The sequence below is a fragment of the Lissotriton helveticus genome, chromosome 2_1 (assembly GCF_964261635.1).
Source record: "Lissotriton helveticus chromosome 2_1, aLisHel1.1, whole genome shotgun sequence".
Classification (NCBI taxonomy): Eukaryota; Metazoa; Chordata; class Amphibia; order Caudata; family Salamandridae; genus Lissotriton; species Lissotriton helveticus.
In genome coordinates, this window is record NC_136059.1 from 1,075,851,719 (window position 1) to 1,075,874,694 (window position 22,976).

The 22,976-nt window shown below is 38.2% G+C and overlaps 1 protein-coding gene across 17 annotated transcripts in view; it reads right to left on the reverse strand.

Moving 5' to 3' along the window:
* The window catches only part of PTPRD (protein tyrosine phosphatase receptor type D), a 1,484,152-nt gene that overhangs the window by 284,325 nt on the left and 1,176,851 nt on the right, over positions 1–22,976 (reverse strand). For 9 of the 17 annotated variants that reach the window (XM_078675875.1, XM_078675878.1, XM_078675877.1 and 6 more), the window contains 4 exons: positions 13,113–13,246; positions 9,116–9,257; positions 1,406–1,711; positions 427–620 (listed from right to left, as the gene is read on the reverse strand). In XM_078675875.1, coding sequence (XP_078532001.1) covers positions 427–620; positions 1,406–1,711; positions 9,116–9,257; positions 13,113–13,246 — 776 coding nt within the window. The remainder of the gene's footprint in view (positions 1–426; positions 621–1,405; positions 1,712–9,115; positions 9,258–13,112; positions 13,247–22,976) is intronic. The other 8 variants (XM_078675885.1, XM_078675883.1, XM_078675884.1 and 5 more) reach the window with 2 other exon arrangements.

Below are 22,976 nucleotides of genomic sequence, written 5' to 3' on the forward strand. Positions count from 1 at the left end.
ATTTGCCCTAAAGTATGTTAATAACTGCTCTTCTTTATTTCTCACTCAACACAGATTTACTGTCTGTGAATGAATTGTCCTTTGAACTGCATGGAAATTTGTTAGAGGTCGCCACTAAATCAAACCTCTGGATACATGTTTTAAGTGAGTTTTTAAAACAGCATAGGTTCCGCCACAAGGGAGCTGCACAACACAAGGTAATGTTCAAATAAATTGGATTGCTCAACAAACAATATAGTTACTAACACATTGATCAACTAATGCTTCATACAGTTACTAATATATTGTTCAAGTAATGCTTCACAATGGTATACATAGCATCAACCATGCAGGTATCAGTAGCTGGCCAAAAAGATAAAAGGTAGATTATGGTTGTTGTCCACCATTTTATAGAGCATGCATTAAGGAAAATGTGCATGTAGTTACCTGTGCATCAGCCAGCATGACATCTTTCAGCATGGGTTGCCCCTTCGGCTCTCCATTTTCCATCCTCACATAATGGACCTGGTATCCTCTGATTTGGCCATGCTGCTTGTTCGGCATAGGTGAGCGCCATGTGATTTTGACTGATGTAGAGTTGACAGCCTCTACCTCGACTTTGCGAGGAGGGCCACTTGGAACTGGAACAACATCATTTGATAAAACAGAATTATAGTCACTGGTTCCACTCACCAAGGCAAATTCTTTATTTTCTTATGTTTTAATTTCAAGTTCTCTCAAATTATGAAACAATTCTGCTCTACCTTCTAGTGAAAGATCAAAAAGAATGACTGATGCAAAAAAGAAAATGGAAGAAAAAAAGAGCATTGGAGGAAGAGAAGACATGTAAAAATGCAAAAAGCCAAGGCAGATGCTTTGCTTTGTGCAAAGCATTTAAGTACAAAGATATTTGAAAAGAAATGATTAAAAATGCAATAGGTTTTCAAAAATATGTTTTATATTTTGTTGGTAGGGAAAAAAACTTGTATGACAATTGGGCCTTCATTTCCATTCTGACACTGAAGGCAATAAATAAGAAAGATGGCAAAAGTGTTGAAGCATCAGTCTTCCAAAAGATGTGCTAAAAAGGGCACCAAGAAAAAAAATATTAAAGTACTATCTACAGACAGAGTCTGTATGCAGTATGGCAGGAAAAGATTAAAAAATACAAGAAGTGAAGAACTATTTTACAAAGTTGTGTGGTTTTTGGAAAGGAGAAGGTAGCAGATACAAAATGCACTTAGAAATGGTTGTTGTCTATTGCCAAGATATAGACAGGAGTAGAGTTTGACTAAATAGGATTTGAGGTTATAAAATTAACATAAAGGAGGAAGGAAGGCAAGGATAAAGGGAGGACTTGTCTATGTAGAAAGAAGTTTAGGAAAATTTGAGAGGGGCACAGTGTTTAGCAGCGTAGGCAACGTACCATCTTCATCTGTCCGGATCAATACAGATAAACTCTCAGGGCCTGGTCCAATCTCAGTGTGGGCAGTCACAGTGATCTGGTATTCAGTCCATTTTTCCAAATTATCCAAAAGGTAGTGGTTGGTGTCTGATGAAATGCCCAAAATGTCATGGGGTTTGATATCTTCTCCATCTAGTCCAACATACTTGATGGCATACTCGGTGATGATTCCATTTTGTTTTTCCACTGGCGGGGGCAGCCAACTTACCAAGATGCTAGTGGAACTTCGACTTGTGCATCGAATGTCTTGAGGAGGAGCGGATGGCTCTAATTTCAGTAGTGGGGATTGTGGAGGGTTTTGGTGAGAGGATAAGAATGGTGGGGACACATAACAACACAAAAGAAAAAAACAAAAATAAATAAAAAGTGGACACATAAAGGAAACTAAAACTTAAAATCTAAAAATACATCAGGCAGCCTGATGCACCTTGGCTTATCATGGAGTACAAAATCAATGTGAAGGAACAAACTTAAAAAGTGAAACGAGGGGGACATAAATGGAAATGATATCTCTACAATATTACCTACCTGTGTTTAAAAAATCTCTTATCAACAAATATATTTCCATCTCCAATTTTCCTGTAACTGGCTGTAATTAATACAAGTTCAGAGTTCAGGTATAACTATTTTTACAGCAATAAATTAGGAGAACCCCCCAATTGAGAGTATTCCCATATTGCAAGTAAGACCAATACAGAAATTAAGTGACCTATCATTAAGACGCTAAGTTAGTGATTAGATTTTGTTCTAGATGCACTGGTTGAGGAAAAAAACACAGTTGTGAATTTATTATTATTAATGGACATTTAGTATTCCTAAAATAATAAAAAATGTATTAAATTATGTTTGAATTCATATGTAAAAAATACAAAGTTTAATTTAGGCTTTTTAACGTTGACAGTTAGGTTCATGTTTCAAGCTCATTGTAACTAAAGCTAATACTTTGTTCCAATTTGAGAGTACTTACAATATGTTTGTAAATCCCATGTAAGAGTTAGAGCATCTAAAAAAGTATGTCTAAAAACAAGAGCTAACTATTGGAAATGCTACGCTACCATTTGTACACTTTTAGATGTCAGTTGCCAAGATTGTTACTAATTCCAAACCTTAAAACAGAACTAGCCAAGACATTTTAAAATGTGCCAAATAATTTAGTTTTTAGAAATACTATTCAACATGAACCTAAAGTAATGTTTTACATACTTTACACATATAGTGCAACTTATATCTACTAACAAAGTTAAACATAATACATTACAACCAATAAAATAAATAGGCAAAACATTCAGAACATTTCAAAGAAATATTTCAAAGAAATATCTGCCATTCTGAGTGCTACCTTTGATAGAGAGATTACCAAAGATCTGTAATAGCACTACAATGCATGAAGATTGATTATAATCCGCTTCAGTCACTCTCAAAAATGAGAGTTCATATTCACACAAGCCAAATACCTGTTTACTACCATAAATCATGCCAGCCGTAAACCTCAGTCCCTATGGCTGCTCTCCCACATGGAACATAGTGCACCTCCTGATGCTTCTCAAAAGTTTACAGGACTGGGCGGTGCAAATGGAATGGGTGTTTAATTAATTAATCCCTCCTCAAGCACCACAGAACTCTCCAGCAGAGATGTTCAAGTCACCCTGTCACCACTACCTTTCATGTTGCACAAGTGTCTCTTCAGGTAGCCAGCTGGGTTAAACTTACAATAGGGGATTGGTCAGAGAGTCATATTAACATCTTTGAATGCTGGAGCATATTCTTCCATGTATTAGGGTGAACTGCCTGTTGCGCATCCAAGCAACATTATTCATGCTGATGATGGTAATTAGCAGCAACAGCAACAAAACAGACTATGAATTGTAGTTGATGTACACAAACTGGGGGTAAAAGGACAAACACTTGGAGACACAGCTACAGAGTAAGTATCACTATTAGGAAATCACAAATAATAAAATGCAAACTTAAGGGTGCCTATGGGGCTAAGGCCCCCTTGATGCACCACAATAAAAGTGGTACACATGTAAAGAATGCAAATGCCCTAGGGGCATATGCGCGCTACATGGCTATTTAAAAAAAAGCATTTTGAATGCATATTTTTATAATTGCACATGGTTACCATCGACTTGAAGTCTATGGCAATAGCATTTCCAAAATGTACATTTTGCATGTAAGAAATGCTTTGTAGATGTGCCTAAGAAATAGGTAATCCCTATTTGTGATTTCATAATTAGGGAATCCCAAAATGCGATTTCTACTGGGGTTGACCTTTGTACATATTGAAAAGTAGTATTGTATTTCTTACCTGACTTAAATTATGATTTGGTTAGTTAGGAAATGTAATTTCCTTTCGTACATCAGGCCCTAAATCTTTACAATGCGTATAAATGCACAGACTTAAAAGGTATCTATTGGTAATGATCAAGCAAAGAATATATTTAGATACTATTTACAATAGCTTTACAGTGTGATCTCCAAATTTCCAATAACAACTAGTGCATCCCAATGCTCCTAACCAAAACCTTCACTTGAGCCTCTCCTACCTGGTCCCCCTGATGAGCTTAAGAGGAAACATTACAACACCTTGGATGAAAAAGAAATACCTGCCTTCATTGCTCTACTTCACCAATGAGTGCAAATTGAGTATACAGAAGCAAAGGTGAAGATTTAGTCTACAATTTAAAGCTCTCAAACAAATCAACAGATACAGAGATAAATAACACCAGCCTTCTTTTTCAAAGTTAAGTAAATATTTTCATTTTTTCCAAATACTATAACATTCAGAAAGGGTCTAGAAAATGTTCACTAACAATTGCAATTTAAAATGATATTCTATAAAAGTGTTTGCACTCTTTAGCTTACCTATTCTAAATTGTCATCCATTAATCAGTGCAATTCTCAGGCATTGGTGAGTAGGTTGCATGTCAGAATAGCATCTACAGAAATATTGTCCAATATAAATGTTGTTTCTGAAATAATGTTAACAAAAGAATTGTCCCTTTGGGATTAGGATTTTTTATCATTAACCCCAAAGGGGTGATATTTTAGTAGACAATAATATTTAAGACACTATATTTCTGTTACAGGTTACTGTGACACGGTTATTCTGGTACAATAAAAGCAAAGTATTGTGATTTTACCTATTTAATTACTCTTCCATAATTTCTATACAAATATGAAAAATTTGTTAAAATGAAGTTAAAAAGTAAATATGGCTTTAGTTCTTTAGGAGGAGCTCATTTTGGACCAATGTGATATGTCAGAACTTGAATAATTATGAACGTATAATCATTATTTCTAATCCACTGCTACAAGTGCCTTAAGTGGGAACAGTTAGGGAAAGTGTTTAGGCTAATTTGAGGCCCTTCTTCTTGCTAACAAACAAAATGAGTTCTTTATGGTTTATTAGAAGATCACAAACTAATGAAGAGATGCTGCTTCATCGAAATGCTATCAGGATGACCATGGTGTGTGCAGAAAAGCACAAGTTCTAGCAGCAACAGTGAAAGTCCTTTTGAATTTACTTCTGCTGTCTATGCACAACACATTTTATGTGGCAAGCAAGTAAAGGCTACTTGCTAACTAATTGAGATCTGGTTTCTAATGAGTGGCAATAGATAGATGATAATGATGAGCTATGGAACTGTTAAAGTTTCGTAGTTTCACCACATGTGTACTCACTGCAAGGTATTAACCAGAGATCCTTTTACTTGAAGAAAATTATGTTGCTTTTTAAGTGGTTGTAGCATCCTTGTCCACACTGTTTGTGTAAATAAGAACTATAAATGATTTAATCATTAATGGAGAAAAACATGGCATATGTGTCCCGTGTGATCTTTTTCAATTTCTCTATTATACTGGGCCCATGCACACCATGCGGCCTTTGGATTCTATAGTAATACTGAACCAGGGGAATCTTGCATTAGTTTCAGCCAGTCCTCCAAATTCAAATAGTCAGAATACAGAGAACACAAGACATTCACTTTTCACTTATTGCTGAATACAGAAAGACTACTGAAATTAAGTCAGCCCCGCACAATCTTTGTATAAGAGTGCTTATTCAAACACTGAGGGCAGCCAACATATGCATGCAGCATAGTTTAAATAAATGTATAAAATCGTATTTAAAGTTATACCTACCATAGAAAACGACAGGCTTGTAGACTCTGACTGTAAAGTGTACTTACCATACCCACCAGCGGCTATCTCAGCACAATGTTTAAGCAAACTTATGATAGCAGATAATTAATAAACCCACCGGCACATAAGTAAACCTACTGAGTAATTGCTAGATTTGTCCATGGCACCAATATTTCAACCATTAACATTAAGAAATTCACCATTACTGTCATATACATTTTTTTTGAAAACTCTCTCATAAAAAGGAGTGGTTTTATGGTGGCTATCTATGCTTTGAGTTAATCCACTTTGGCTGCTACTTATTAGCCCCTTCGGTGCTGCGCAAATTCTCCTGCTGTGTGGGAGAATTAATAAGTGGGCGGGATTCGGACCAGGCTGTCCTCAGCACACGCCCACCCTGACATCGGATGGCCGGGTGCCATCCTGAGCACCGAAGAGGTTAGTAATTTAGTACTTGTAATGTAGGCATTTTCAAAATGTTAATGTTTGTAAACAGAGAGGCAACATAGTAATAGGCATCCGAAAACACATGGCAACATCCAAACCACTTGAGGAAAGAAACAAAGCAAAGCATATTATTGTCTTTTCTTAAACAGGTGACAGGGTCAAGCAATACATTCAGGAATGCAGCATCATATAGGCAAGTCATCTTGAAGAGCAACAGTTGGTTATTATACCGCTGTTTCAATAGCACGTCCACTGTAGGGCTCTCAAGGTGGGCAGAGTGGAGTCAGGTCTGTAATCTTATGAACAGCCCTTTCCGAGAGATAGACAATGAAAGCCTTTTTAATGGGAGTATGGACCAGGGCAAAAAGGTGGAAAGAATTTGCAAGATATTGATTGTCCTTACATGTGTTGTAAAGTTTGATAGAAAACAGCTCACTATTCATTAAGAATAGCTCTAAGTGGTGTTAAGATTTAAAGGATTGATATAGTTTGCGTAACATTTTCCAAATGGTCAACAGAAACAAATAACTGTGATACCAATGTGGTGATAACTGTCCTACATCTAGATCATCAGCTGGAATTGTTAAAGGTAAAGTCTATTGTGGTGGTAAATTAAACATATAACAGTCTGCGCTGTGGCAGCTGGAGAGTGTTAAGTTTCAGGTCTATGACTGCAAAATCACCACTGTCTGATGGATGGGCTTTATATTCCTCATGCTTTTTTCTCTCTTTTTTTTTTTAGATTGATATCTTGTTCCCCAAGAACTAGACCTTCTGTGGAAAAGGACATTGTTATAGAAAGAAGAAAATGGAGCACAGTGGAAAAGTTAGAAAAAATACTGCATCAGTTCCTTCCAGACAGGTATTTCGTCAGACAGAACTGGACCATAGCAAGCTTTACAACGCCCTTCTTTATGACCAATGCCAAACTCAACCAACACATTGATAAAAGAATAGTGGCTGATTTCCACACTCTTTGGTTTATTTCCCTGTGCAGTGGTTATTTTCCAAACAGTTACAGTCAACTTGTTCTGCATTCATTATTTGTAGACTTTATGCAATGCTATTGAGAAGCAATCCTCTATGTATATAAAACCATCATATAATCTGGCTTTTATATTTGCAGTCAGCATCTGCTTTGCTCTCAAATAGCAAGTGAAAATTCCACCTATGGAATCCAGCTACAGAAGTATACTTTAAAATGGCCTGAGTAGTGCTTGCTAAAAACAATCTTGCTCTTGTTTTTGCTGACTCGTAGTAGACTCTTGCATACAGACTCACATTTCACAATCTTAGCCTTGCCAGAATCCTGTATTGTTCAAGATGACGCAAAATAAATAGACAAGAATTTCTTTCAATGAAATAAGAATTTTGAAGTGGTTTCGTTTCTACCTACCTTCCTATTTATATGAATAAAAACGAACTAATCTACATTGCCTTTTGCTATGGTTCTATTTCTGTGACAGAAAGCCATTTAGACCCAAAATGTCCATAGCGTGAGAGGTCATCATCAGATTTCTTGAGGTAAACCCTAAAATATATGACCTTTCTTAGATTCTTTGCAAAAATGCTAGAATGTAAACATCATCTAGCTGGGGATTTGTTTCTGAAGCTGGAGACCAGTGTTTCTCTATAATGTAACCCATATTTGGAGAAATGTTAAGGTTGAGATTAAAACTATCATCAAATATATGTGTGTCTGACATAAGGTCAATCATGCCCTATATTTGTTTTTTTTCAATACTTTTAAATTCTTTTTAATATTCATCTACACTTGTTAAAACCTTCTCCAACTGGATGATGCAAACCAATAGAAAATGTCTAGTTCATTTCTACATGGTTGTCTTTCTACTATTCTATCATTGATTTAGGATGATTCTGTCATAGAAGGATATCTGGTAGACCAACCCAGAGAAACATTTCATTACGAAATTGCTGATGTCATTTGAAAGCATTCAGGGACACTATACATTGAATGGCAAGATATTTATATCCATCAATATCTCTATTTCTAGTTCTCCAGATAAAGACAGGGATTGTCATGAAGGCTGGAGCTAACATTACCATACAGAAGCAGAACATGATATTAATGCTCCTAGGTTAAACAACAGTCTAGCAATGAAGATTTTTAAGAAAGATTCACATTCTCCTTTTCCGAGAGGCACAGGACTTGAATACAGATTGCCTCTGTGGTAGAATTAATTATCATACTGAGCTATCTTACTCTGTGTCCCTTTTCTAAAATATTAAGTCATGTAGACGGACAGTAGTAGAACTGAGGCATTGGCGGCAGTCAGGAAAGTATGTGCTTTCTTCAATTTGCATGGCATAAATTTAGAAATATCTGAATGTACATTTGCATAGACATTCATATTTGTTTGCTTAATGGAGCATTTCATTTAGAAAAGGCACATGATCTGTAGAAGAGCGGACTCGGTATGCCTGAGGGTATTGAGAAAATAAACTCATTGAGATCTAACTTACATTTAAGGGTTGTCTGATAAACCTCAAAATGTTGGTATTGTCTGTTTTCTAGGTACTACAACAAATGTGTACTGCCCTAAAATGCAGATATATATTAATCCATACTTTAATATTTTCTAGTAAAAAGTAAGAGAGGAAGCAACACCAACAACTTCACCAATTTGAATTTAAGCTTGGTTGGAGTCTTTAAATCTTCCAGTCTCTTAGGTAAGAGAAACTGAACTAAAGGACGGAAATAACATAGTTTGAACACACTTAGCAAGCTTCAATTTTATTTATGTTTTTTTTTAAACAAAGCACATATGTTATAGTTCATGGTGGAGTGCTTTAAAATAAGTATGGTCCTTCTGATGTCTAGACAGTCCTTCTAACCTTCATGAACATTCACATCAAAGCATGCACCTGCTAAATTTCTTTCTTTCTTTCTTTTCAAACATACGCTGCATGTTTAGATGTCAGAATTCATTTGCCTCTTTGTGTTGGTTTAAGTGCTATTCTCTTAGCAATGCTTACTCTTGGCTGAGTGAGGTATCCTTCAAATAGTCTTCTTGCAAAAACACAAGGACCAGAATAAAATTAAGAAGGAGGAAGACCTACTTGACTGCATAGTTCTGGCTGAGATTTCTGCGGTGGAAGCACCAAAACCTAATGTAGAGCGGGCAGCGAGGGTGAAGTAATAGAGGCTGTTTGGCTTTAGTTCTTGCAGGCGGTAGGTTGTTGTTGGCTCAATGGTGATGCGCTGCAAAAGAAATTTGGTATTGCTGTTAATAGAACATGAAGCCATGAGCAAGTCTGCTCTTGGTGATTGTATCAAGGTATTTTGGTTATTGTACCAAGTGGGTAAACGCTCTTTTCTAGTAAACTGACAGACCAGCAGCAAGTCTGATATTTTCTGACAATTTATTAATCTGACTTCGAAGGCTCTCAGCATATATACTTCCATACACACAATCCATGGAGAGAGAGAAGCTTGTTATACATGTGTTCTTGTTCATGTGTTTACTTTAGATGACTAACATTTCACAACAGTGTCTACACAGTCAATATATTACATCTCTACGATTACGATTTTCTTCTAAAGGTACTCTCTCTTCATTTTACAACCTTTTTAGGTCTTGTCAGACCATAATTGAACACACAATTTAAATCTGTTGCTGTAGTTAAGATTTGTCTGTATTACTTTGTTCGAGAACAAATTATAAATCCAAACGTGCATTGATTCTAGGAGTTTGAAATCCTTTCTATGTCACATCAATTCAGCCACTTACTGTAGGCATTTTAGGTCCACTATTAGATAATGTTCAACTTTGGAATAACAATATTACAAAGGTATGGCTCTATGTAAAAATACAGATGAAAATGAGGGTTGACAAATACATTGTTCTTGAGATAAATCTTTTATACATTTGTCATTGTAACCTACATTTAACACCAAAAAGTATGCTGAATTATTCCCAGTATCAAATATTTCATCTATCAGAAGTGTTTGGCTCAGACATAATTTCATCTTTTTTCCTATTGGTTAATAGATTGTTTCCAGAATTTCATTTCATGATTAATTTCCTGCTGGCTTACTCCTTGGATACCCCTCTATTGAACTAAATGTAACATTGTTACTCCCCAGAAGCATTAAAAATGACATCAGCATCTTGTAAAAAACAAACATATTGCTTCCAGTTGGTTAAAAGGATATGATAATCATGGTTGCAGCATCTCCCTAATACTGAATCCTCATAGCTATCTAATTAAACATTTATAGGACTGTCTGTCTCTTTTCAATGCAATATATGCTCATAGGCATTGGTCTAGTCAATACCAGTAACTTGCACTTGGGAATTTTAAGCTTAACCAAACCTTTCGATGGACTTAGAGAACATCTACACACACTTGCTCATATGCACTAGTTTCCACCTCACTAGTTATTGTGCTATTACCTTAGATTAGGTGTTCATACACCAACAGGGTGTGACAAGGTGTACTGTGTGGAATGGCAAAAAATTAATTTAGTGTTCTAGAGTGCAACTGTCTAAATCAAGACCGCCTTTATAATCAACTCTATTCTGGCCTATAAGTAACTTAAAACCGTTCTCAGAGAGAATTAATATGTTTCTTTTGCCTCTTAGGAGTATAACACATCTGTTTGTACAAGTGCTGTGGAAAAAGATCCTAATTAATAAATATGTTACCTATGAACTTATGCCTTTTAGACAAAACCCAATCCATTGTGGTTGGTTTACTTGGTAAAAAACTGAATGGGCTTGAAGAGGTCATTAGTGATTGGCCAAGTTTTATACCTATAATTTTAGTTAAAAACTATAAACCTCATTCAAGTGGTACGAGATTAATTATTACAGGCCACTATACTTTCCTGCCACTTACTGCACACTCTCTGGTCCCATCATTGCGCAAAACATGTAGACCGCTAAACATGCCCATTAGGGGTATGCCATATGTTTAGCTACCGAGGGCCGTTACTTCCCTCAAGCAGCACAACCTTTTGGCTTTTTACTGATGGCAGAGGGGCTTTTCTCTCAATAAACTTACTAGTTACCCCTCCAGTCTTTTAACCTCACGTTAGGACACCACTGCCACTCACACCCTCACGCACCCTTACGGCTTTATCTTAAAAAGATCTCCAAAAAAGTGACCCTTTGGGGGACCCATAGGGAATTGCAGCCCTGGCCCAACGAGGAGCACCGCCCAATGATGAAGCATGACATCCTTTGGGGTGTGTGAGGGCACCAAGATCAGGACACACTGTCCCCAGCTATCATAGTATTAGAACGACTGTAGTCTCATTCTCTACTTCTCTCTCATAGGAACAGTGACTCTTGGTCTAATCTTCAAGAGCACGAGTCACTGGACCTTCATTTAGCCCATTGTCCCCTTCTCTTCTTTTTTGTTGTGTCATTAGTGATTGGCCAAGTTTTATTCCTGTAATTTTTGTTATAAACTATGGTGAAACAAATGCCCGGAAAAAAACACGAATTTCTACAACAAAATTAAAGGTTATCGTTATTTATTTCTAAAATATGGTTTTATACATTAGACCTCACAGACTATATTCTCTCTTGTAAATTAACCACTGAAAATAGGGGACATCCTCTCTGTTAGTTGGATAGTTTTGGGTAACTGAAGACGGCTATGGTCCATCAGTTTAATGTAAAACCCTTGTGTACTGTAGAACTGTAGAAAACAGGAACAATAGTATAATAGCACAAGCACTGCTTACATGTCTTTTAGAAGTGTTAAGAGTGAGTTCAGCTGGATAAGAGAAAGCGTGAGAGGGGAGAGATCTTGAGGGTCTTTTGGAAAGACAACAAGCTCTGGGCTAAGCACATTTCCAATAGGAGATAATTCCAGATACTAGATGTGAGGAGGAAGAAAGTTTTCTGAAGAGTCTAGACTTCTTCTGTTCTTTTAATTATCCAGACCGACATGAGCCGGTCCATGTGAATCCATGTCATATATAATATTAACTGCATTGGAAGGACTAAATTGCTTCACAATTCAAGATTTTACAAATGTTTGCTGATATGAACTTAACTCCAGTGCTGAATATATGGACATGATAATATTTGTCCCAGTTAGTTGATTTAGTAGCTTCTCCAGTCTGGTTTGGAATCCATTCCAATCCATTCGCTACCTACCTCCATAAAGCTGTAACAGTTGTTTACTGTTTTCTGACAGGAGAAGGAATGTCATATCTCATAATATTTTTAATCAAGCCATAAAAGCATAGTTAATTTACATTTAAAATAAGAGTAATTTATTGATTGAAAGATTGTGTTACGGCATTACAATTGGAAATTAGGATCCATATTATGTTTTAATCAGTTACTATGACATTTATTGTTAAATGTCTCATAATATTACTTGTAAAATATGTACTTGTATAATAATGTCAGAGTGCAAAGCAACCAACCCTGTCTCAACATGGGTTGTGCATTTATCGAAACTTGACTTTAGCTAGAGAAACTCTCAAAATTACCCATGTTTGTGCATAGTCTGCTTGGTGGCGGAGAGTTGGGCCACCAACAGAAAGGATGAGTCACGGCAACAGAGAGATTATACATGCAAACCTTTTTTTTAAAACAGCAAATACATACTAAAATATGGTATAAGCATTAATAAACAACAATAATGCTCAGTAAAATTAGATAAGTGCTGATGAGAAGTGGAGAAAGAAAATGATGTCAACAACAAATGTTGTCATCTCACAGAATAATAAGAGTAGAGGAACTAAAATTGCCATTCCCTTTACCCTGTATACATCCCACCTATAACATCAAAGGAAGTAACGTCACATTACCTTTGCCATCGAAATATAACAGAATGTTGTTAAAAACTCTTCAAAAACACCAACAGCTAAACACACCTTACCAAGTCTTATTTTAAAATGAACATAGTCCTGATTGCTTGGCATTATCAATTATCCTCTCGGGATGAAGAGGAAACTGCGATACAGTAATCAGTGGTGTCACATCCATTGTAATATCACAGGGCTTCCTTTATAGGAAAACACTATTACTGATTCTGAAAAAGCACTGCAATGCAGCATAACAAAAATGCCACCAAAGATATCCTTTCTTACCTTCTCTACATTGTCTCCATCTTTGTAAACCAGTTCATAGCTTATGATAGATTCAGTCCGTGGGGGTGTCCAAGACAGTAATATGCTTGTTTCAGATTCAGGTTCTGCTTTAAAGTTAAGGGGCTGACTTGGAACTGAAAAAAATTAAACATGTCACATGTTACGAATTTTTGCCTTTTTTACCGTTTTCGTCTAGCTGCTTGTTGATTATACAAATGTAGCTAGATATTTTTAACCTGGTCTAGAAGTATGGCTAAATATTGTCTGTAATTTAAGTGTTCAGTCATTCTGTTGAAAATCATCAAGTCACCTCTGCAGTCACTTCAATTGGAAAATTGCTTTGCAAATATTGAGTTAAATATCTGCTAACACTAGTACGGCAAACAAAAATATCATTAATTCTAATGGATAGGATGGGTAAACCACAGGTGTTGCAAAGAAGGGATTCAAACACCAACATGTGGAAAATAATTGCAACAACCAGCTTCTTCTCATGATGCCACTAGTCTGGACTCCATTCAGCAAACTTATTCAGATGACTTTGTGGTTTGACAGGTTCAATTAATTACCTTAAAAAATATATGTGAGTTTCCATTTTACATGGTGCATAGAGAGACTGTTCAGTATGGAGATCAAGGCAACATATGTCTAGATATATACAATCTTCTTTACCACACTCAGGGCTACTGCTGCATACATGTGTATCCTTTTCATCCAGAGTATACTACTTGCTACAATTTATTCATTTTTTGGTGCAATATGAGTTTTCTCACCTGCTGCAATCTCTTCATTGATAGGATAACTACCTTAGTCACAATCTAACTTGATGCCCATTGGTTTTCAAACCCTTGCAAATGCCTTGTTCTAACTGTGATTTTGCAACTCCCTAGCCACTCCTTTTTCTACTCAGGGAACTCTCTGGTAAATAATTTGACTTTTGACTGCTCTGTAAAGTAAAACAGCGCCGTACACTACATACAAATATTTGCAGTGTGGTTGAACAACTGGTATGATTTGTAATCTATATATGTCTAGCATTGGGACAGTTCATGTATTGAAATATTAAAACATGCACGTTTGAAAGATTCACAAAAATATTACTATATTCTTTTAGTACTGTGTTTCCTTTAGCACGATCATGATTTTAGTTAGATTGCATGCACAAAAGGACCTTACCAGAAAATGCCCTTGCCCTTTACAATGTGAATGTACGGGACCAGAACTGCCAGCAAGGTGCACTGGTTGGTAAATTAACAGAGCCCAACAACCAAAAAGGACAGTCCAAGAGCAGCACAGCTTCTGGATTGCTTCAATGGAAAGCCCACTCAATGCTTTATGTTGACAGCTTCTTCAATCGAATCCTTGGTGTGGTGTAATTTTTGATGTTGGTGCTCTGGTATCGTGGTCAGTTATTGTGTGAAGTGGTTGAATTTTATCAGCATTAGTCTCCTCTCATCCAAGGTCGGAGTGGGACAAAAAATAGTCCCAGCACCAAAATAAAAGTGACCCCCATTAGCAAACCAGATAGCTCAAAAAGTGGCCCATATATGTAAATCAGACCAGTTTTTATCTTGTAAAGACACGCTGTGTAGGTGTTCTACAAGGTATGGGAGACGGTATGCATTTTTGTTTGCTGCAGGCAATGCTTGTGGTACTATCATGTAAATCAACTGTAAAATCTAGCCCAACTGGCCATAGAACAACTGTACAAACTGTTAAAACCAGTCCACACATTGACCTGTCAGACCAGCGCTCCGGGCACTGTCTGATTGCCCTATAGGCCAGTTCGACCTTGCTCTCATCCCCTCCTCACTTCCGCATCCTTCCAGCCCTTCAAACCTTGCTGAAAATACTTTAGTGTGTATGAGAGCACTCATAATGTGTACAGTGTCTACCACAAACCTATATTACAAAAAGACTACGGATGGAAAGGAAGTACATGCCTCCAGAACATACACTACTGGGCGTGAAACGGCATTGCTTAATAATCAATTAAATTATTTGTTGATAATGCCCTTCTTGTTATTATCGAAAGAAATCTCTGTAAAACCATGCTTCCTGGAGAGCCACAGAATGCCAGTGTTATTAAGTTAGGGTGACCAGGCGTCCCCGTTTTGCCAGGACGGTCCCGGTTTTAAACCAGCTGTCCCAGCAAATTTCAAGAAATGTAGTTCATGTCCCCGTTTTTAAAGAGGGTCGACTAAAAACGGTGGGAGGTGTTTTTTATGTTTTACAAAGCAGGGATAGTTAGCAATTGTTTCAAGAATGCAATTTAATTAACAGGCAAGCTACTGGGTTTAAATATTGATGTTATGTATGTATGTTCGTACTGCCTGTTCTGTAATTCTCTGCTGAGGAGCGCTGTCATCGCTTGAAGTAAAATTGTAGTCCTTCTATTTTTGTGAAATGTCCCGGATTTTGGCTTTAAAATTCTGGTCACCCTATATTAAGTGCCCGTCTACTGCTGTGAAGTTTGTTTACATTGATAAAAGCATCTATTATTACTGAAAAAGGAATCCGCCAGAGGACACCAAACATTGTTAGCGATGTGCTAAACAGCAAAATGAAGAGTTAACACTCAAGCGTGCAAGAGAAAGGAAAATGGACGGCCAATTCGCAATACCTGTAACATTTATTAGCTTTTTCATCTAACAATAGGCCGCGGGATTAGAAAAGGCTCGCAGAAGTACCGTGCTTCTGTCAGTTCTTCATAATGAACAATAATTCTATCTCCAGAGATTCAATGAACTTTGCAGAAAGGTATTTCAATGTTACGCATCTGCCCAGTCCTGCGGTCAAGGCCATTGCTAATCTGAGCACGCAGACTGCCAGCACGCCCCATCATCTTTTGTTGCTGTGCTTATTAGCATGATAAATGAGTTCTGAAAGATTTCCCTGCATTTGCGTCTTCCAAAGATCACTTACAAACTGCGGAGATGTTCAGCGGAACAGAACATTAATAAAATGCCATCAAAATAGGTGCAGAGTTTACCCTGCTGAATTCCACCAACTTTTCAGACTTGACACCTCATGCAGCCAGAGTTCTGTGCGAAGGTAATGCATTATTTATTGTAAATCGGCAATGCACTAAAACAATGTGTGTACAACAAAAGGGCCTTCCCCTGCACCCCTAAATAACAAGCACTGGCAAAACCGATAGGTCTGAACTTGGGAACAATGCTATTTTTTTATTTACTTGTTTTTTGCAAACCTATGTGATAGGCATTTAAAGTGTGAAAGTAATATAAAATAAAATACCACCGTCTAAAATGTGTGTTCATGTTTGCAAATAAAAGAAATAAAAAATTAGCTGTTACATGAATTGGAATCAGAAATTGGCCTAATAGCCTGGGCGCTGAAGCGGGCTACATTTTAGACAGATTTGCAAGGTCAAAATGGCGTCATTCACAGTAAAGGGAATCAGTGGTTGAAAAAGGCCTGACCCACTACTGCATGCTGAGTGTAGGGTATGGTAGGCGGAAGCAAAATGTGAATGGCACTTTAATATATATTCAAGTATGATAATCACTGAGCAGGAAAAAGAGACTTATGACATACTTGAGCACAGTCGGGCAGTTCCGTTTCAAGGCGAATTAACTCTATGCATTGCGATTGCAGCACCAATCAATGAAAAAAAAGCTGTGAAGAGCAGAAACCACGTAGAAGGGAAAGACTTTCTGGGCCAGAGGACTCATTAAACGGCAGACCATCCGGTTTCAGTAAGTCTCTTTTTCAACATAAATGGGAATACAGTGTGCTTACAATAACACAGTAAAGTAAACATATATACAAACCCAATTTGGGCAGATATGTAGTATTGGGGATTGGAGGAACCCATTACTTTGGGTGGTTAGCTGTGTTGATGGGGAAACAACCCCCCCACCCCTCCTCCCATTTTCCTTGCCATTTGACTCAATATGGCCACTGACAGGGAGAATGGGAGGATACAGGAAAGAAAAGCACTTTTTTTTCTGGACAATCACAAAGGTCCACTGCAAACAGTAATAACAATGAGGATGAATATAAGGATGTTACATTATTGGATCACTTAAAAAAGTAGCGAATATTAACGAACATTTAACTTTTTAAACGGCAGGAGGTCACTTTATTGCAGAATTACTTAGACAATAAAAATATTCCCAGAGGGCTTTGAATCTACACTGTTCCCTCTGTCCCTAATCCAGATCTTAAAATGTTGCAAGAGTGGACGGTCTGATCGTGATAAAGGAAACTGAAAACATCATGGATTGCCCAGAAAGAAGACCAGATCATAAAAAGGAAGTTATTGATACATTCATGAGGGAAATGAATGATATATTGGAAGAAATACAATTGTGCAAGTTCTGGGAAGATTATGAAAGGAGCCATATTTTGAAATTCAATAAGAATTATAACTCCCTTTATTGAGAAGAAGGAATAAATCAGGACCAGAGTTGAAAAGGAACCAGAACTTACGGAAGCAATTTGTCCAATGGAGAGGCAACTATAAAGAACATATAACAATAACCTCCCCTTCCTCCAACAAGAAGAAGGGGAAGAGAAAGCAGATGTGGTGGAAGCATATGAAGAGGAGCATCACTAGCAACCCCTGTGGGATTGAACAAGAGGGGCACATCCCACAAACAATGATGGAAAGGGTAAATAAAACTATCATTAATTTATCTACTAAATAACCACTTCAGATGAGGAGGAGGTTCTGAAACTTGGTTTGTCTTTTTGCCATACTATGAAATTTGACTGTGTGCAAACTAGAATAGACCTTCTTAAACTAGTACGAAAACTGACACTAAATCTCAAGAAACACTTTTTATCCAGAATCGGAACTGGTATTGAAAACAAGACCATGGCAGTACCAGAGAAGTACAATGTGAAAATATGTGTGGTTGATTTGCTTACAACACTGAACAAATTGGAGAGTGGTACTGGGATTGATGACATGATGAATTGGAAAGAACAAGGCTTATTAGAAGAAGAATATGAGCATATTAAATGTGACTTTCCACACATCCCAATGCTTTATCTCTAACCTAAAATACACAAAGATGTAAACAATTCACCAAGTAGGCCTATTGTTTCATCTATTGAAAGCCTTCTTGAGAACAATTTATAGATTTGTAGACCAAGTCATCAGACCCTGTGTGTCAGCCTTACCATCATGTGTGAGAGACACAAACAATTAAATAACTAAAATAGATGATACAACAGTATAATTTATTAATGACACTTAATGTAACATCTTTATAAACTAGCATTAGAAATGAGAACTGTTTTTTCTGACCTGTTGTTGGCTGTTTTATGACTCTGGGCACTTTACCACTGCTGATCAGTGCTAAAGTGCATATTCTCTCCCTATTGTACATTGATGTATTGATTAGTGATTCCATGATTGGCTGGTTTGGTTTACCTGTCAGTCCCTAGAACAGTGCACCAGGAGTGTCCAGGGCTGGTAACCCAAATGCTGCCGGTGGGCTTGCAGCACTAGTTTTGCCACCCACAGAAGCAGCCTGTAAAAGTGTGTCTAAGGTCTGCCATTGCAGAGCCTATGTGCAGTCTTGTACTGCCATGTTGACTGAGCAAGTGCAACCACTTGCCAGTCCCTAAACCTTCCCTTTTCTTCATATCAGACACCCCTATGGTAGGCCCAAGGACAGGGTGCATTGTAAGTATAAGGTAGGACAAGCCCTGATGTGTGTGGCATATCCTAATAGTGAATTACAGCCATTTTTGTTTTTCACTATTGCAAGGCTAGCTGTTCCCCATCGGCCTGAATGGGCAGTTAGATTATTACATCTTATAATCCTAACTGACTCAGGGAACATGATAGAAATTCGAGTTTAGTATGTCTGAACACAGAATTATAAAATACGTCTTTTAGTGAAGTTGGTTTTAACATTCTGTGTTTAAAAATACCACTTTTAGAAAGTAGGTATTTTCTTGTCTAACTATCCAAATCCTGCCTCTGCTAGGTTGTGTATTCCTTGTCTGGAGTTTGAGTGACAGGGCTGGCGGATTTCAGGAGACAGAATGAGTCAGCCCAGTGGTGAATAGATAGATCTGCATCTAGATGGGTGGGAGGAGTTGCATCTGGGACCTGAATAGGGCTGTGCCTGCCTTCCACAATACTGGCTCCACCTCCTGTGGTACGGCTGATGTCTCTGCCCTGCACTGTGAAAGAAGAGAAGGAATCATGTCAACAAAGTGCTCCAGGGCTGTGCTTTCCCTCCACAATGCTGGCTCCACCTCCTGTGGGTGCTCCAGAACTAGTTTGGACTGGGCAAAGGCCCCTCTGCCCTCAGAGGACAAAGGATTTTGGGGTATAAATATTGGCAACCTGATCTCAAGAAATTAGATCACTTTTGGACAAACAAGAAGAAACCTTTGTTGAGGAGAGGAACCTGAAGAAACTGAGGAGAGACTATCCCTAAGCTGAAGTGCTGCTTGGGGGATTGGTGTGCAGTGGTTGCCTGACTGCCAAAGGAAAGAGAAAGGAACTTTGTATACTTTATTTTCAACTTGTAAGGATCTCCAAGGGTTTGGAACAGAGCTTTTCTCCTGCTGAAGTCTCAGGGGCAACAGACTTCAACCCCAGCTCCCCATCGTTCTTTGGAAGTGCCTGCTGCTGTTTTGGGGCCTTCTGAGGGACTGCGTGTCGCAAGGAGCTGGAAGCGCAATTAAGGAGAAGCGTGTCGGAAGGAGCTGCTGCTGCCGTCGCAACTCCGAAGGAGGGTGTCGCCGCTATAGCTGTCGTATTGCACCGCATCGAGAGAAGCGTCTCACAACGAAGAGGAAGCGTGTCACTGCTGCTGCCGCCGCAGCTCGAAGGATGGGTGACGCCGCTGTAGCTGTAGTATTGCACCGCATCGGGAGAAGGGTCTCGCAACGAGGAAGAAGCGTGTCGCCGTCGCTGCTGCTGCCGTCACATCTTGAATGTCGGCGCCGTAGCTGTCGTATTACACCGCATCGAGGAAAGCATCTCGCATCCCCGGAGAAGCAAACCACCGTCGGAGTTGCTGTTGTCGCATCTTGGATGTCGCCGCTGTAGTTGTTGCATTGTGCGGAACCTTCTCGCAAACGTTGGAAAAGAGTGTCGCAGCCGAGGCTGTTGCCGTCGCATCGTTGAACAAGGGTGTAGCCGCTGCAGTTGACGCATCAAATCGAGCCTTCTCGCATCATCGGAGAAGCGCACCACATCTGGAAGATCTTCACGTCTTTATTTCTTTGCACCGGAACTGTGCTGCATTTCCATCACTGCAACATTACTTGTTGTGGAAGCGCAGCGCATCATAAGGTACATTGACGCAGTGTCGCATCTTAAGAACTGAACTGAACTAAGCTAAAACTACAATTTTTAAGTATAGTATTGTCGATTTTCGTCGTTTGTGATCTTGTGTTAAGACTCTATAAAGAATACTTATTTTTAATATACAACTGTGTGGTGTCCATCAGTAGTGTTGTCACTGGGTTACTGTATGTGGTCACAAATGCTTTAAACACTGCCTCTGAGATAAGCCTGTCTGCTCGTGCCAAGCTACCAAGGGGGTGAGCAGGGGTCATTTTAGAAGTATACCCCCTTACCCTGACTAGAGGCAAGGGTCCCTATTTGTCACAAGTACTTACCTGTGCCAACTAGAGACCCCCAAATCTAACAAGTACGAATTAGGAGCAAAACAACATTTCTCCGGGAGACACCTATATGTTTTTTTTATCACATACCAATATGCTGTTGGAAATCGCAAAATACTGTTTAGAAAACAATGTCTTCATGTTTAATAACATTCTATATAGACAAAAATAGGGGGCTGTCGTGGGCACTTGTTATGTCCCAAGTTACGCCGGGCTCATGATGGACTGGTAGGAAAAACAAGTGTCCATTACGGAGGAGAAACATGAGGGGTTTGATCATGTGGTACTATGTCTTCAGTATATAGGTGATCTGTTTAATATTTGGCAAGGAACGCAGGACGTGGCTGAGAAAATTGTTGAAAGTTTGAACAATACTTTGCAATTTAAAATGAACATCAGATATTAGTAACAACAAAATCCCTTTCTTGGATGTTCAGATTCAGAAAGGGGAGGGTATAATTACCACTCTTCAGAAAACCAACACCAGGTAATACTATTCTCCATGCTAGTAGTGATCACCCAGAAACCCTGAATTGGAGTATCTCTTATGGAGATCTCTTAAGGGCCCGCAGGTATTGAGGTACAGATAAGCTTTTACTGAAGATCAAGAGAGTATGATCTGCAATTTAGAAAGAGGGGGTATCCCAAATGGTTCTTAGACAAAGCCGCCAGGAGAGTCTAAGGGAAACTAGGGACTCTATATTATTTGATGATAAGGCACTAAGGAAAACAAAAACTGAAGAGGGGTTCAGATTTGTTACTACATATAATGAGGCTTCTAATAACATGAGGCACATTTTATGCAAAAATTAGCAGTTACTCAAATGGGATCTGATCATTTAGAATATTATATAAGACATACCAAGCATTGCATACAGGAAAATTAGATCTCATTACACCATATGAAATCAGATCCCAAGGCCTTTTTTCCATGCAGGAAGTGTAAAGCCAGAAGAAATGGTGAAATCACAACACAATAGTCTATTCCGTATGGCAATGGTGAAAAAAATTATCATTTAATTCTGAACGGTAACTCTAACTTTGTGATTTATGTTTTAGAATGTCCAAGTAAAAATTGTTATCTTGGAAGCACCACCCATCCAGTAAGAAAACATTCTGAAACATATGAGAGCCATTGACAATAATGATAAACACTACATTGTTGTACAGCATTTTACGGAGTTTATTTTTGGTAACAGGAACATGCTGAAATATTTTGCGATTGAGCACAGTTATAGAGAACCAAGAGGAGGAAATAGAACCCTTATGTTGAGAAAGAAAAAGTCCAAATATATTACTGATTTAGGATCCAGAATTCTGAAAGGATTTAATATAAAAGAAGAGCTTAATATTCACATTAGAAGTGGTTACATTGATTGATGTGTCCATATCTGCCTCTCAGATGGAATGCAGATTCTAAATCTGGTCACGGTTTGAATGTTTTTTAATCTTTTTTTTACACAAGAAGAAGAGGAAGTGGTTCTCGCTGAAGATGGCGAGAAAGCGTTAGCCAGCATGTCTACACCCCTACCCTTTTCTTATTTTCCAGTCGACTGGACTACTGAAACCCATCAGATAAACAAACCATTCCCCTTATTTTGTTTATGAGAGATTACATTTTGCATAAAATGTTATATGTGACCTATTTGGTGAACTTGTCCACTGGGGGTAAATGTGGTCACTAAACTTATTGAATCTGATGAGCATTGGGGAATTTGACTGCTTTACATAAACCTTTGCAGGAGATATCGTGTGCATCTAAATACATGGAATTGGTTAATATCGATGCCCACTGGGGGCTTACCCCCAGATTCATCAAGAACACATTTTGCTATTCCTTAATAGCGAAAAATACCGATTTGCTATTAAGGAATAGCAAAATGCTATGGATCAAGAAATCACTAAAAAATAGCGATTTCTAATAATTCCTTAATTGCGACTCGCAAATTGCGAGTCACAATTAAGGAATATCTCCCCATTCATTCCTAAGGGCCTAGAGGCCCATAGGAATGAATGGGGAGACAATCTCAATTTGCTAATCGCAATTAGCGATTCGCAAATTGAGATTGCGATTTCAAGGGTGCAGGGGCGTCCAAAGGACACCCTGTTGCACCCCTGAAATTGATGTGTGCACATATGTTGTGGACACACATGCCCTTAGGGCTTGTGTGTGCGCAACATGAAACTTTGCAAATTACCATGAAGTTGTACTTCATGGTAATTTGCGTGCCCTAATAGCGA